The sequence below is a fragment of the Megascapheus bottae genome, chromosome 6 (genome assembly GCF_031878675.1).
Source record: "Megascapheus bottae isolate mThoBot1 chromosome 6, mThoBot2.hap1, whole genome shotgun sequence".
In the NCBI taxonomy this organism is placed as follows: Eukaryota; Metazoa; Chordata; class Mammalia; order Rodentia; family Geomyidae; genus Megascapheus; species Megascapheus bottae.
This window is the reverse complement of record NC_143514.1, coordinates 39,297,657-39,314,071: the sequence shown is the minus strand read 5'-3', so window position 1 is coordinate 39,314,071 and position 16,415 is coordinate 39,297,657. Positions and strand designations below refer to the sequence as shown.

General features: G+C 41.7%; 1 protein-coding gene across 1 annotated transcript in view; it reads left to right on the top strand.

Moving 5' to 3' along the window:
• Il12rb2 (interleukin 12 receptor subunit beta 2) overlaps positions 1-16,415 on the top strand; it is a 59,881-nt gene that overhangs the window by 32,994 nt on the left and 10,472 nt on the right. Inside the window, exons 8-12 of the mRNA XM_090334641.1 lie at positions 2,236-2,455; positions 7,774-7,977; positions 9,003-9,101; positions 9,192-9,350; positions 15,471-15,608. Of these exons, the coding sequence (XP_090190767.1) occupies positions 2,236-2,455; positions 7,774-7,977; positions 9,003-9,101; positions 9,192-9,350; positions 15,471-15,608 (820 nt within the window). The remainder of the gene's footprint in view (positions 1-2,235; positions 2,456-7,773; positions 7,978-9,002; positions 9,102-9,191; positions 9,351-15,470; positions 15,609-16,415) is intronic.

Here is a 16,415-nt window from a genome sequence, read left to right as displayed (position 1 = left end):
CTGCCCCTCCACTTACCAGATGTTATGACCAGCTTCACTTCTGCCAGGCTTGCTAGGCATGTTCCCTGTAACTTTTTCCTCTCTTTCAGTATTTCACTCCTGAATAGAATGAGATGTCGGGGTATAGGAAGGAAGAAGACCATACAGGCTGATTTACAAGGTGCTGTGGGGTTTTCTTCTATTAGTCTCTGTTTTCTTATTAGAGTTTTCATCTCTTTGGGGGGAAATCATGGGGCTTGAACTCAAGGGCCTGGGCACTGTTTCTGAACTTATTTTGCTCAAGCTAGCACTCTAGCATTTCTTGAACCACAACTCCACTTCTGCCTTTTTTTGGTAATCTATAGGAGAGTCTCATGGATTCTACTGCCCAGGCTGGCTTTGAATTGTGATCCTGAGATCTCAGCCTCCTGAATAGCTAGGATTAGAGGCAGAGGCAGAGGCCACTGGTGCCCAGCTCTTGAAGAAGGACCTTAGTGAACTTGGGCTCACTCATGGGGAGTGCTGGGGTGAGGTACAGGGGAGGAACAATAGACTTCCACTTTGTCTACAGAGCAGATGGAAGGATAGAGTGAGAAATAACTGAGAGATTGTCTTCAATAATGCTAACTTTAGGAACTTTAGGGAGAAGAAGAATGGACACCCAAAGGATTCTCTGAGAACCTGCCATTCACCTGGTATACTACACAGAGTTATTTTGTTTGTTTGTTTCTGCTAGTACCAGGGCTTGAACTCAGGGCCTGACACTCACTCAGCTTTGCCAACTCAGCTGGTTCTCTATTACTCGAGTTACATGTCTAGCCGGGCATTTTGTTGCTTAACTACAGATGGAGTTTAGTGGGCTTTCCTGTGTAGGTTGGCTTTAAATGGTGAGCCTCCAGGTCTTAGTAGCTACAAGTACAGGTTTAAGTCCCTGGTGCTCAGATAACCATGGTTGAAGATTTGATTTCAGGCCTTGTGGATCCAAGAGAGTCCCCAGTGTCAATGTGTCATATTTATCTGGCTCCCAGAAACAACAGTGTAAAAAGCCAGAGGCTCAAGGATGAATTCACAACAAGACTGCAGCTGTTGGGCCAAACAGAAGGTTTGAGTCAACAAATAGGAACATTCTCTCCCAGAATGTTAATTGCTTTGGGAGTCAAATTATAATCAGAAAGTCATTTAATTCACTTAAAGTGAAAAATAAAGATAGGAAGTGAGTAAAATTCCTGATAGCCCAGACTTTTTGATAGATGGACTACTTAGGAAATCCAGTTATTAGACTTCATGGTGAGCACAGAACCAGAGCAGGAGGCATTTGCTGTGCCTAAGGTGTTTCTTTCAGCTGACAAAGCTTGAGCCCCTGCACTGGGAGAGGACGAGCACTATGTATTTCCCTCCAAAAGTCTGTTTTCTTGGCTTCTGCCTCTTAAACAAGGTTCCAAGTCATTTGTTTTCACCTTATTTTCTGGGGTTACTTCCAAATGAGCCCAATTGGAATCTTCCCAGTTCTAAAACTTTACTAGACTCACATTTATGAGCAGCTTCTTGTTTTCTTAGCACAGATAGCTAGTTCATTTCACCAAGTATAGATTCTTGTTCAGCTCTTGAACATCTTAGGTTTGATGGGTTTTTTTTGTTTGTTTGTTTGTTTTTTTGCCAGTCCTGGGCTTGAGCTCAGGGCCTGAGCTCTGTCCTTGGACTTTATCAAGGCTAGAGCTCTACCACTTGAGCCTCAGCACCACTTCTGGCTTTTTTTCTATGTATGTGGTACTGAGGAATCGAACCCGGGTCTTCATGCATGCTAGGCAAGCACTTTAACCACTAGGCCAAACTCCCAGCCCTAGGTTTGATGTTTTGATCAGCCTTATATTTTCTATAGAAAGCTCTGTGTGTGTGTGGTGAGGGGATGTCTGTGTCTGTGTCTGTGCTTCACAAATTTGGAAATGGATACCTATAAGGACTGAGAGCCTGGTCCTGGCTCTGTGTTATCGTTCAGATCCCATGATATCTTACTGATCACATTGAGTTGCTTTCTACTAGTAAGTTTCATCTAGAAGAAAAAAAAAATCCATGTGTCTTGGAGTATTGTCTTTCAAATGTGGGTTCTTGTGCAGAACAATGAACTGAAGATGAGAAGGCATAAATTAAAAGACCACTCAGGTACAGCCACCTAATACAGGCACATGCAGGCCTAGACTGAGAGCATTCAGTGACCTTGCTAGAGGGAAAAGAGTAAGTAGATTTTTTTTTTTGTAGAATCTGAGTGTGTCAGAGGCAAGAGGACAAATACTATACTATCAAGTGACCTTACAGGAGGTGACAGGGAAGAAAATTACACTACAGAACATCACAGACCACACCTCCTGGACATGTGTCATTCCCAGAACTGGGACTTGGACTGTGGCTGTGTCTGCAGCCAACTCAAGAGGAAGTTCCTTGCCCACTCATATTAAGATAATGGACCTGTGCAATACTGGTGAGTACTTATTCTTTGTCTTCACCTGTGGAAACTGTTTCTTACTTCCTGCAGGCCCAGTCCACAGCCTGGCATCTATAGCTGTCTTTTCCAATCCGCTATGAGTGGTCTTAGGCAAGTGATATCAGATCTCTGTACTCCAATTTCTTCCTCTCTAAAAAAGGAAATATTTTACCTATCTTGCAGGTCATCATAAGATTAAATACATAAAGCCAACCATTGGTTGCTCACACTTGTAATTCTAGCTACTCAGAGAGATGAGATCTGAGCTCATGCCTGTAATCCTAGCTATTCAGGGGTTGAGATCTGAGGATGGTGGCTCAAAGCCAATCCAAGCACTAACGACTCCTGAGACTCATCTCCAATTAACTACTAGAAAATGGGAAGTGGTACTATGGCTCCAGGGGTAGGGAAGTAGCCTTGAGCTGAAGAGCTCAAGGACAATGCCTAGGCCCAGAGTTCAAGCTCTATGACTACACAAAAAAGAAAGAAGGAAAGAAAGAAAAAAACAAAGAAAGAAAGAAAGAAAAGAAAAGAAGCTGAGATCTGAAGATCACAATTCAAAACCATCCCAGGAGGGCAAATCCATGAGATTCTTATCTCCAATTAAACAGCAAAAAGTAGGTAGAAATGTGGCTCAAGTGGTAGAGTGCCAGCCTTGAGCAGAAAAATGCAAGATGAGAATGTAAGGTCCTGAGTTAAACCCTCACTCCCAGTACAAAATAAATAAATAAATAGATTTTAAAAGATTAAATATATAGCAAGTACTTAATAAAATACTACTTAGGAAAATATTAGTTATATCAAATTAAATACTAACAGTTTTCAATTACACTGTTTTATAGATGTAAGATTCATACATACTGTTAAATTCAACATAAAAATTTTTGGATTTACCATTCAGAATGTATTTTTCAATCAATAATATTAAAATGAGATTCTGTCTGTGATAAAACTGTAGTAAAACTCTATTCCATCATGGCTTTTTACTACACAAACTTAGATATACATCTAGTTATCTTCATCAAAAAACTCCATTTATAGTCACATTCTCGAAAAATAACTCTGTATAATAAAAACGCATGATTATCCAAGAAAATGGATGTTAACACTACCACTCAAGACCAATATTCTAGAAGAATTCACTGTCAACACTGTCAATCAACCTACCATAAAAACTAATGACTAAACCAAATAAAAGTAGAATTACCCTTTCTTAAAATTCAGTATAATAATTTTAGTTATATGTGGGTCTACCACAATCATTTTAAAGAAATATCTACCGAAACATTATGATCCCATACTCACTGTTAAATCTTGGTTCTGTTTCTTCTCAGTTGTATATCAAAAAGCCAAGGATCATATACTGAAATGACTGGGGAATAATGAAATGGTTGGGGGCAGAAAAGCTACACCCGGACATGGCCCCTCGCAGTTAGAACTGTTCTTACCAAAGGACTGACTACAGAAACTTAATTATCTTCTTACATGAAAGATGTTCACAGAAAGATGGCTTGGGGTGGGTGACAGCTTTGTGACTTCAGGCCTCCAGGCTCCTCTTCCATTCTCTCTGCCAAGCCTGGCTCTCAATCCCCAACATGGAATCGGTCCAAAATAGCTGCCAAAACTGTGTTTCCTTTTAGGCAATAGAATAGAAGGAAGGAATAAGGGCGCTCAGCTTCACTCTCAAGGAGTTTTGCAGCTAGGCACTGGTGGCTCATGGCTGTAATCCTAGATACTCAGGAAGTTAGGACCTAAGGATCGTGGTTCAAAGCCAACCTGAGCAGGAAAGTCTGTGAGATTCATCTCCAATAAACTAATAAGAAAAATGGCACTGGGGCTCAAGTTGTACTCAAATAGCCTTGAGTACAAAGAGGCTCAGGCCCTGAGTTCAAATCCCCAGAACAGGCAAAAGTTAAAAAATTAAACTAAATTAAAGCAAAAGACTTCAAGGGAGAGGGCTGCGGTGGGGAATGCTTGCTTAACATACTTAAGGCACTATGTAACTGCACCATGAACACACCAAAAAAGTCATAAAGGGAGCAATAAATATATAAAAATATGTTTGACATAACTAGGAATTAGTGAAATGCAAACTCTGAAAATCATGGAAGACCAAATCAGATTGACAGCATAAGTAGGATGGTGACAGTGTAGGGGGAGAAATACTGTTGTCAGCTGTTGGGTGGTACAATGTCTGGAAAGCCATTTGACAATAAATAATGAACTTGAAATATGCACATATTTTTTATTGTTGGGATAATGTATAGAGGGGTTACAGTTATATTAGTCAGATAATGGGTACATTATTTCTCGAACCTTGATACCCCTACTCATGTTTTTGTTCCCCTTTCCTTCCCCCCATCAAGGAATTTTACTATCAGGACTTCATCTTCTGCAAATAATAAGTATTATAATGTAAGTGCAAAGATGTTTGTTAAAATTGTTTCACATGGTGAAACACTGTGACCAAAAATAGTACAGTAATAGAGAATGGACTGTTTAATATATCAGGACCCTCACTGTTATAATCTCATACCAGCACTCAAGTGACAAGGTAGATACATAGATACATATATATATTTTTTAATTTTAATTTTTTTGGTGGGTCATGGGGCTTGAACTCAGCCTACCGCTGGGCCTGGGCCTTGATGTCCTTGAGCTCTTCAGCTCAAGACTACCACCCTACCCTTGAGCCAAGTCCCACTTCCCATTTTCTAGAGGTTAATTGGAGATGAGTATCTCAGGTCCTTTTGTGCCCAGGCTGGCTTTGAACCTTGATCCTCAGAGGCCTCCTGAGTAGTTAGGATTACAGGTGTGCGCCACCACGCCCGGCTAAGGTGGATATATTTTTATTGGCATGGAATGATACATGGCCTAAGTGACAGAATAGGTATGCAAAAGTGTACACAGGACAATGCCATTTTAAATATGTAAATATTTACCTGAGCTTGTGTTTCCCACAGAGGAAAAACGAGTTCAGAAAACACAGAAATGTTAGCAGACCTTCTCTTTGTGTCATTGGATTACAGGTGATCTTTCTACCAGTTTGCACTTTTGGTAGTACTGTGGATTGAACTCAGGGCTTCACACTTGCTAGGTGAGTGCTCTGTCACTCAAGCGACACACACCCCAATACTTTGACTTTCAGTGTATTTTTCAGAAAGGGTTTCACATTTTTGCACTTTTACCTGAACCAATCTCAGACCAAGATCCTCTTATTTCTGTCTCCCAAATAGCTGGGATTGCAGGTGAGTACCACGATACTTGGCTCCTTCATTGTTGTAATTATTCCATTTTTCTTCAATAAATAGGCATCATACAGAAAAATTTTCAGGTCAAGTCTACCTTTTTTTTTTGCTCAAAGCTAGTAAGCCACAGCTCTTACGTTTGGCTTTTTGGCTGTGAGATTAACGTTCCTGCTCATCTGGATTTGAATCATGATCCTCAGATCTCAACCTCCTGAGTAGATAAAATTACACGTGTGAGCCAACAGCTCCCAGCTTACTGTTTTAAAAATGCACTACATTGGGCCAGGAGTTTGGCTTAGTGGTTAAAGTGCTTGCCTAGTATACACAAAGACCTGGGTTTGATTCCTTGGTACCACATACATAGAAAAAAAGCTGGAAGTGGTGCTGAGGCTCAAGTGGTAGAGCTCTAACCTTGAGAAAGTCCAAGGACAGTGCTCAAGCCCTAAGCTCAAGCCCAGGACTAGCAAAAAAAAAAAATGCACTACGTTAAAGCCAAACATGATGGCACATGTCTGTAATTTTAGTACTTGGAATGTGGAGTCAGAAAGATCACGAATTTGAGGCCAGCCTGGATAAATATTAGAACTATCTCAAGGAACCTCAAACCTCACTGCATATAGGTCTGAAAGTTATAAAACTTGTAAGATGGATATCTTCATTCCAGGTTATTTACTTAGATTTAGTAACAATTTATCAAAGTGACACATCCATCATTCTAGAATTTACCTCCCCATGTGTGTTCCTGCTTGAAAGGGACAGACAATGCCTTAACATAATTTATGTGGGTTTGTATTGATTTGGAGGAAGCAAGTACAATTTATTTTGGCAGAAGGAATTTGCTACAGCATTGCATGTCAGGAAAATTATAGATATATGGGAGGGGAAACTGGGAAAGAGGAAGGGGTGACATTGCCCAAAAGAACTTATTACCTCATTTAGGAAATGGTAACCCCTGTGTAATCACTTTAATAATTAAAAAATAATAAAGATGTATAAAACCCACATATCAATATGTAAAAGACCTAGTACTAGGACACAAGAACTCTTCAAACAAAAAAAGAGTTGGAAGTCAGAAAACAAAAGCCAGCAAAAATCCAGGCTGGAGGTAGGGTTCAAGTAGTAGAGTGCCAACCAACCAAGCACAATGCTGCTCATGCCTGTACTATAATCCTAGCTACTCAAAAAATAGAGATCAGGAAAATCCCAGTTCAAGGCTGATGCTAGAACTGAGGTCCTCTCCTTTTCTCTTTTGCCTTGAGGACAGACCCTTGGGCCACATGCATGCTAGGAAACCTTTTACATCTGAACTGTACCCCTAGATCAACTAGCTACTTTGAGATTAGTCTGGTGGTATAAAATAATAATATATGAGTGATATGAAGGTTTACTCTATAACCAAGTAATTCTGGGTTTGAATATCCAGAGCTGATCAAAGACATGCAACAGAATGTTCTCCACACCTGGGTCTGTACGGACAGTTAGAAGAAACTCCTCATAGTCACTTGGAGATTGTACACATAAAGGGTTTGGGGATCAGTCTGCAGAAATGAACTAGATTTACAAAGCAGGAGTATGGATATATGCCAGACACACAAGATCAAGTAAAAAGAAAAAAAAAGGAAGAAGGGAAGGAAGGAAGGAAGAAAGGAAGGAAAGGAGGGAGGGAGGGAGAAAGAAAATGTGTTATATTTATCTGTCAGGTATGTTTTATGAAAATCCAACAAACCACAAAAGTACACTAATTCTCAAGGATTCATAGGTCTACAGAGATGTATAGAAGGTGAATTAGAAGGCTTCTCATTAAATTCACTAGAATGAACATGTATGAGGACACAGAAATAAAATGTAAAGGGGAAAATAATTCCACAAATAATATTCCACAGGGGCTCTGCAAAGCTCATGATGTTTAGTTCTCCAATGCCCAAGAAATGGGGTGAACTTCAACGGGTGACCTGGAAGTACTCAGATTGGTTCTTCCTGAATGGTGGCTGGGATGCGCTGCTGTGATTTATGCTATATTTATCTTTACTGATTTTCTTTTCCCTCCTCTTTTCTTCCCCCATAAAGGGTCTCTGGCTCCTCGTGAGGTCTCTGTAAACTCAGAGGAAACTCAGAGGGCCATTGTGGTGGCCTGGCAGCCTCCCAAGAAGGCTACCTCTGCTGTTCAGGAGTATGTGCTAGAATGGAAGTCATTGCATCCAGAGGCCAGCATGCAACCCCCTCTAAACTGGCTGCGGGTTCCCTCCTACAACATGTCAGCTCTGATCACAGGTGTGGAATACTTCACCTTCCTTTTAGAGGGCTACCATGTCCAGTTTGGTTTGGTGATGCTACAGGCAGAGGCCCAAAGCATGCCTTCAATGATCACAATGAGCCCATTACAACAACACTGCACAATCCACTACTACAGCCATAGAACAACTGCTCAACTAAAATACCACACAGCTGGCACAGTGCCAACAAGGCAAAAGAAAAATGGAATCATGGCTGTATAGCTGAGGTCAGCTATACAGCCATGATTCCATTTTTCTTTTGTCTATGTGATAGGTACCTTTGTCTTTGGAAATTCATTTAATTTAAAGCAAGCCTGGGCATTGTCATTATTTTAAACTGTCACACAGTTAGGAAATTAGGATAGCTCTATTCCCAATTCTGCTACTTGTTACTATGTGATAATTAATCCAGAGTTATGTATATGAAGATTGGCATCTATAATCCTTGGTTCCTGATGCTAGCAGTTAGAGTCAAGTGATGGAAAGCAGCTGAAAATTATAGTAAAGTAATAGAATAGCTGGGCACTGGTGGCACAGCTATGATCCTACCTACTTGGGAGGCTGAGATCTGAGAATTGGAATTGGAAGTCAGCCCAAGCAGGAACTTTCAAGAGACTCTTATCTCCAATGAACCACCAAAAAGCCCAAAAGTGGAGCTGTGGTATAAGTGGTAGAGCACTAGCCTAGAGCAAAACAGTGTCCAGGTCCTGAGTTCAAGCCCCAGTCCCTAGACATAATAAAATAGCTCCTGTGTGACTCAGCATGCCTGTTTAAGAACATACTTGGCCAGGCACTGTTGGCTCACCCTTGTAATCCTAGCTACTCAGGAGGATGAGATCTGAAGATCTCAGTTCAATGCCAGCCTGGACAGGAATGTCTGTGAGACTCTTATCTCCAATTAACCACAAGAAAACCAGAAGTGGCACTGTGGCTCAAAGTGGTAGAATGCTAGCCTTGAGCAAAAGGGCTCAGGGACAGTGCCCAGGCCTGACAAAAAAAGAAAAAAAAATCTTTTCCTTGCAGAGAACATAAAGCCTTACGTGTGTTATGAGATCTGCGTGCATGCACTGTCGGAGGGCGGAGCAGGATGCAGCTGTGTCCAGGGTAGCTCCAGCAACAAAGGTGAGCCTGGCAACTTCTACCAAGTATTAGTTGCTGTCAGTCAACAAGTGGGACTCAGAAAGTGACAGATCTCTTATGTCTTCTTTGCAGCACCACTGAGTGGCCCCCACATCAGTGCCATCACAGAGGAAAGTGGGGGTGCTTTTGTTTCCTGGAATCACATCCCAGCCCAAGACCAAATGGGCTGCATCCTCCATTACAGGATATACTGGAAGGAGCGAGACTCCAGATCCCAGCCTGAGCTCTGTGGTAAGTGTGTAAACCAAGTTCAAGGAACCTCCTTACCTGGATGTCAGGAAAACACAAAATGAGTAAGTGAAGAAAATATAGAAGACCCTTCAGTGCACATATATAAAATTAACTATGTGTATATGTCAAATTGCTAAGGGTACATAAATGAAGTAAATGGATGAGGCTGTCAAAGGACTTCCTCACAGGGCAGGGGAGCATTGCATGAAGCCATAAAAAGCCACTTCTGTAATATCAGAACTCAGGGCACTAAATCAGGAATATCAAGATTGAAGCTAATTTGGACTATGTAATGAGGGTAGGTAGATAGGTAAATTTTTTTTTTGGTCAGTTCTAGGGCTTGACCTCAGGCCTGGGCACTGTCCTTGAGCTTTCTCAAGACTAGCACTCTACCACTTGAGCCACAGCACCACTTCAAGCTTTTTCTTTGTATATGGTACTAAGGAATAGAACCCAGGACTTCATGCATGCTAGGCAAGCACTCTACCACTCGGCCACACTCCTGGCCCTGATAGAATTTTTAAAAGAGCAATAAAGCTACATCAATACTAACTGTATAGACCCTTAAAGTTTGTAAGGAATACATTTAAAGGTCTTCTTAAATCCCTACATTTTCAATCACTCTCATAGCTGGAAAAAATACAGTATAGTTTAAATAAGTCTGATCTATAATTATTCTATCATTCTAGGATCAAAACAATTAAATTCTGGCTCAAGTATTATCTCAAATGATTTGATGACTTACATTGTAGCTATCTTAGTCACTAAGGGATTGGATGTTCCAATCTTTGATTTAATCAGAGCTTTACTTTTTCTTGGCTTGACCTTCCCTTTATCTCATAAGCTGTTGGCTAGCTTTCAGTGGTATGTATCATAAAGAAGGGGACATTTTTATTCTTCCATGTGAGTTAATAGGTCCAAGAATAAATGAAGCCATGCCAAGATGCCTGCAGTAGCACTTTCCCAAGCAAACTTTCGTAGTTTGTCTTTTTTTCTTGACCTTAAGGAGAGTCATAGTGCTAGTCTGCTAAAACTGATAGCTTTCAAAGTTAATTTTTTATTTTATTACATAAATCTTGCTGAGCATGATGATTCACACCTGTAATCCTTGCTGTTCAGGATGCTGAGATCTACAGTTCAAAGCAAGGCTAAAAAATAATCTGAGATTTCATCTCCAAATAGCCAGCCAAAAGCTGGCTCAACTGGCTGAGTATCATCCATTAGCAAGCAAGCTGAACAAGTGGGAAGCCCTGAGTTCAAACTCTGTCTGGTACCAAAACCAAAAACAAACAACATTAAAAACAAAAACCTGGGGCTGGGAGTTTGGCCCAGTGGTAGAGTGCTTGCCTAGTGTGCACAAAGACCCAGATTGCTCGGTACCACATACATAGAAAAAAGCCGTAAGTGATGCTGAGGCTCAAGTGGTAGAGCTCTAGCCTTGAGAAAGTCCAAGGACAGTGCTCAGGCCCTGAGGCTCATTCCCAGGACTGGCAAAAACAAAACAAAACAAAAAACTTTAAAGCTGGGTGCATTGGCTCATACTTATAATCCTAGCTACTCAGGAGGCTGAGATCTGAGATTGTGGTTCAAACTAGTCTCAGGCACTAAAGTTCATGAGATTCTTATCTCCAAACTAACCACCAGAAAACTGGAAGTGGTTCTGTGGCTCAATGGGTAGGGTGGTAGTCTTGAGCTGAAGAGCTCAGGGACAATGCCCAGGCCCAGAGTTCAAGTCCCACAACAGACCCTCCCCCCCAAAAAAAAACATTACCCTTGATAAAAAAAAAAAAAAACATTTAAATATCTCCAGAAGATATAAAGTGAAAATTCTTCCTTTCTTTTCACTTATGCTCTTGGCAGTCCTTTATGCATTTCTCCAAGAAAAAAAAATGAATGCATATGCAAGAATACATCTGGAGTTGTTTTCTGTATTTTGATCTACACTTTACGTTTAGCATTCAGTAACACACCCCAAAAAAACCATTCCACATCATCAGTCCATGTGGATTTATCCTATTTTGTGTGTGAGAGGGAGTCCTGAGGTTTGAACTTAGGGCCAAGGTGCTGTTCCTGGGCTTTTTTGCTCAATGTTAGTGCTCTACCACTTAAGCCACAGCTTTACTTCTAGCATTTTTCTGTTAATTTGAGATGAGGCACACAGACTTTACTGCTTGGCCTGGATTCAAACCTCAATCCTCAGTTCTTAGCCTCATGAGTTCTTATTCCTTTTTTAACAAGCTCTGTAGTATCCCATTACAAAGCCTTACAGTCATTATTCAATTAGCCTAGCATTAATAAACAGAATGAATGATTAGATTGATAAGCATTACTTCCCACTAAGCTTAGCAGTTCTGAAATGTGCCCCAAGAGGTCATCATCTAATCATTTGATTTGTTGTAGGCCATTTGGAATTCTTCAGGTAAAATTTGCCCCCAAATTATTTTCATTTTGGCAAAATTTAAACTGAGGTGTCTGCTTACAACTAGAACAATCAATGTGGTCAGTCTTGTAGATGTGGAAGAAAATCCACATCTTATTTTGCCACAAATCTGATACATCTAAAGCTTCTTAAGGGCTTTAAAAGAAATCGAAGGTGCCCATGCTGGTGGTTCAGGCCTTAATCCTAGCTACTCAGGAGGCGGAGACCTGAGAATCACAGTTCAAAGCCAGCTCAGGCAGAAAAGTCTATGATAACAGACTACCAAAAAGCTACCACAAAGTTGATTATGAAGCTGTGGCTTTGACAAAAGCTCAAGAATAACACCCAGGCCCTAAGTTCAAACCCCCAGCCTCTCACTAAAAAAAAGAAAAAAAAAGTCAAAATGGAGGGAGGATATGGATTCATAGTCCTACTACTCCTGGCCCAGCAGTAGCACTAAGGTGCTGTTAGGAACTGATAGCTGAGGACCTGACCCTGCTTAGATGGAGAAAGGGGGGCGGGGGCAGGGAGGGAGCACAGGGAGATTGGCATCTGCAGTTCAGTGAGCTCCATGGGGCACTCTGCAGTCCAGCCTTTCCACTGAGGTATCTGTAGACAGAGTGGTATATACAATGCCACAGTGGCAAGTGCACCCCCATTCCCAACAGCACATTATGCTTTCTTCCCAGCCAATCATCTTGGCCAACAGCATAAGTAAAAGGGCAGGAGCTATACATTTGGCTCACCACCATTTCCTCCATGAGTTGACAGTGAATGGACAGATGCTCCCTGTTGAAGGCAATGTTGATCAAAAACTCATTTCCACAAACACTGCAGTTATTTTGCCTGGTCCCTTGGGTGGTCCTATCCACAGCCCTTCAGATGGCAGACAGAGCCCACATCTTCCTAAATGGAACCACCTGAGTGATGCCCTCTGCCAAGGTTTGAAGGGCCTCCTCTATCTCTGCAGCACATCACAGTCCAGAGGAAGCAGGACCAGTTTTTCCAGCTTGACTTCTTCCTCCCATTACACAACTCAGCCTATTTTTCCAACCAAACTGCTGACTCCATCAGCCTCACCACTGCTCCCCCTATAGAGCTGCTATTTTTGTTCTTCAAATACACATGTGTGCGAACAAGCTGTATGAGCCCAGCCTCCAACCAATCCCTTCCTTACCCTTCTGTTCCTCCATTGCTCACTCTCCCAGCTCAGCTGGGCTCTGGACTCCTGTACACAGTTGGGCAGTGGATTCCCTGCTGCCCGCTGGTACTTTGCTGTAGCAAGAGGAGCAGAAGCTCATTCTAAAATTAATTTTTAATCCCTTCCTTTACAAAAAGGAAAAGATTTTTTTTGTTCTTTTGTTGTATTATTATTATGTTTTTAGTTCCATCATATGGCTTAAGTCTGTGCAAGCAATTTCACTGGGCTAGAGTAGACTTGGGAATTTTCCAGAAGACAACTTTTCCCACTAGGATATAAAATGAAAAGAGTCAAATGATCTGCTTGGGCCGAGCCTCTGTGGGTGGAGTGGACCAGCCCAGAACTCCATCTCTAGCTACCCATAATAATCAAGAGTGGATAGACTAAGGACATGGTCAGTATCTATCATTAAATGATAGATACTCTTCGAAGCAAACAGTCTACCTTTGTATGTCAGAGGCTAGCACAGTCAGTCACCAAGGTTCTCGTTATTCCTATAAAGTTGACATGCAAAAGGTCATTGAGCATGCCTAGGGTTTATGAGCCACATTGTGAGACTGAGACCAAGTGCTGAGTTCTGTTTCCAGACTAATCACCTGCAAAGACCTAGGACATCTGAAGGAGCTAACAGCTATCTACAAACTGCTCAAGTTTTGGTCTTGACTTTATAATCCTCCCTAGCATTTTTTATTCTAGCACTAGGGCTTGAGCTCAAAGACTCTCAAACTTGCTGTCCTGATACTCTACCAGTTGAACAATACCTCCAGTCTGACGTTGTGCTGGTTATTATGGTTATTTTCTTCCTGGGTTGGCTTTGAACCACAACCTTTGCTGGAATTGTAGGTATGTACTACTAAAGGCCACCAACATCTGTGCTTCTTGGAAGAGGAAAACTGCATTGGAACACTGCTCAAAAAAGCAAAATCTTCCCCGCAGAGAAACTGGAGGAGTATTAGAGCATAAGGAACTGGAAGTCCCAACTTACGTTGCTGAATAGATCTCCTCTCAGAACCATTGCTCTGATTGTTAATCATCTTATATCAAACTAAAGCATGGTGGTTCATATGTATAATCCTAACTTCCATGGAGGGAGAGAATGGGAGGATCACAGTTTGAGGTCAGCCTGGGCAAAAAGTTCACAAGGCCCCATCTCAACAGAAAGGGTTGAGTGTAGAGGTGTTCCACTGTCAGTCAAGCTATGCAGAAAGGGTGAACAGAAGGATCACAGCTAAGGTGAGCTTGGGTAGAAATGTGAAGTCCTATCCAAAAAATAATGGAAACACAATTAACAGAAGCATGGCTTAAGAGGCAGAATGCTTCCCTAGTAAGTATAAAGCTCAGAGTTCAAATCCCAGTACCATTAAAAGCAAAAGAAGCTAGGTGCAGTGGCTCACACCTGTCATCCTAGCTACTCAGGAGGCTGAGATCTGAGGATCGAGGTTCAAAGCCAGCTTAGGCACAAAAGGCCATGAGACTCTTATCTCCAATTAATCACTAGAAAAGGGGATGTGGGGCTGTGGCTCTAGGGGTAGGGTGGTAGCCTTGAGCTGAAGAGCTCAGGGACAGGGCTCAAGCCCAGAATTCAAGCCCCATGATCCAAAAAAAAAAAAAAGAACAAAAGTCAATTTTGAAATGTGGGTATGTCAAATTTCATAAATTGCTAAACTTGGTTTTGAAAAAATTCCGTTACTTTGAAACCAATTTGTACATTGACTTCCCTCCTCAAAAATGCTCACATATAGCTGGAATCTGTGGTTCATGCTTGTAATCATAGCTTCTCAGGAGACTGAGATCTGAGGATCAAGGTTTGAAGTCAGCTCAAGAATAAAGTTGGGGCCGGGAATTTGGCCTACTGGTAAGATTGCTTGCCTAACATGCATGAAGACCCAGGTTCGATACCTCCATACCTCATAAATAGTAAAAAGCTAGAAGTGGTGCTGTGGCTCAAGTGGTAGAGTTCTAGCTTTGAGAAAGCCCAAGGACAGTGCTCTGGCCCTGAGTTCTGTCCCCACAACTGGCAAAAGAAAAAAAAAAGAATAAAGTTGAAGACTATCTCTAATCAGCAAGAAGCTGGCTGCATGCATGGCTCAAGTGGTAGAGCTGGTATTGAGTGAAAAAGCACACACACACACACACACACACACACACACACATTACAAATACACTTGATTACATTATTCAGAGAAAACCAGAGAAATTGTTCCACGTAAATAATTTCAAGGGCAAAATGACAGAAAAAAAATCTTTCAGAAGATTTTACCCTGGGAAAAGTATGTGAAATACTACATAAGGAGGCCTCTACAATTGACCATGCTGAGACCTATTAGACTATGAACTGTTGGGAACTAAGGATATTGGTTTTTGAAAGTAGGGATATGCTGTTTTCCTCTTTCAAGCTAAATGAAGCATTAACAACAACAACAACAACAACAAAAAAAACCAAGAGGCTGCATCCAACTGTTTTCTGAACTCATGGCTTTTTTCTTTATCTGCCTTCCAGAAATTCCTTACAGACCCTTCCAAAATTCACTCCCAATGAATAAGCTGCATGCCAGAGTGACCTATGTCCTGTGGATGACAGCTCTGACAGCTGCTGGTGAAAGTCCCCAGGGAAATGAGAGGGAGTTTTGTCTGCAAGGTAAGAGGTGGCTCTGAAGATGGAGAGCGAATAGGAGTACATTGGTATACAAAGTGTGGCCACAGAGAGAATCAGATTTTCCTAGATTCACTAATTACTTCTCATTGCCACATTTCATTCTTGCTATTTCCTCTAATTGTAGAGCCCTCCCATGTCACTGTCACTTGGAGACAGTGTCAACTTTTCAAAACTGATAAGATATGGTTCCTCCTCCAAGAAGCCTTCTCAGATGCATTCCATCCTCTCTTCATAATGGAGTAGGGAGGGGTCAAAGGGGTCAAATAGCCCTATTCCAACTGCATATCCTGTTTCTCTCTCTCTCTCTCTCTCTCTCTCTCTCTCTCTCTCTCTCTCTCTCTCTCTTTCTTGCCCCTCTCCATCCCTCTCTCCCTCCTTCCATCCCACTCTCCCTCCCTCTCCCCTTCACCCCCCCCTCCTCTCTCATGGGGCTTGAACTCTGGGCCTGGGCACTGTCCCTGAGCTCTTCAGCTCAAGGCTACTGCCCCACCCCCTAACCCACAGCCCAACTTCCCATTTTCTAGTAATTAATTGGAGATAAGAGTCTCACAGTCTTTAGTGCCTGGGCTGGCTTTGAACATCAGTCCTCAGATCTCAGCATCCTGGGTAGGATTACAGGTGTGAGACACCTCACCCAGCTATCTCTGTCTTTAGAATGGTGTTCAGTACACAGTACTTACTCAGTATCTATGCCAAGTATTTATTCACGAATCCCTAGTACCTGTGTGGATCACACATGTAAATACTGCTACCAGAAGGCTGAAATTTGAGGATTGCTCATTATTCTGA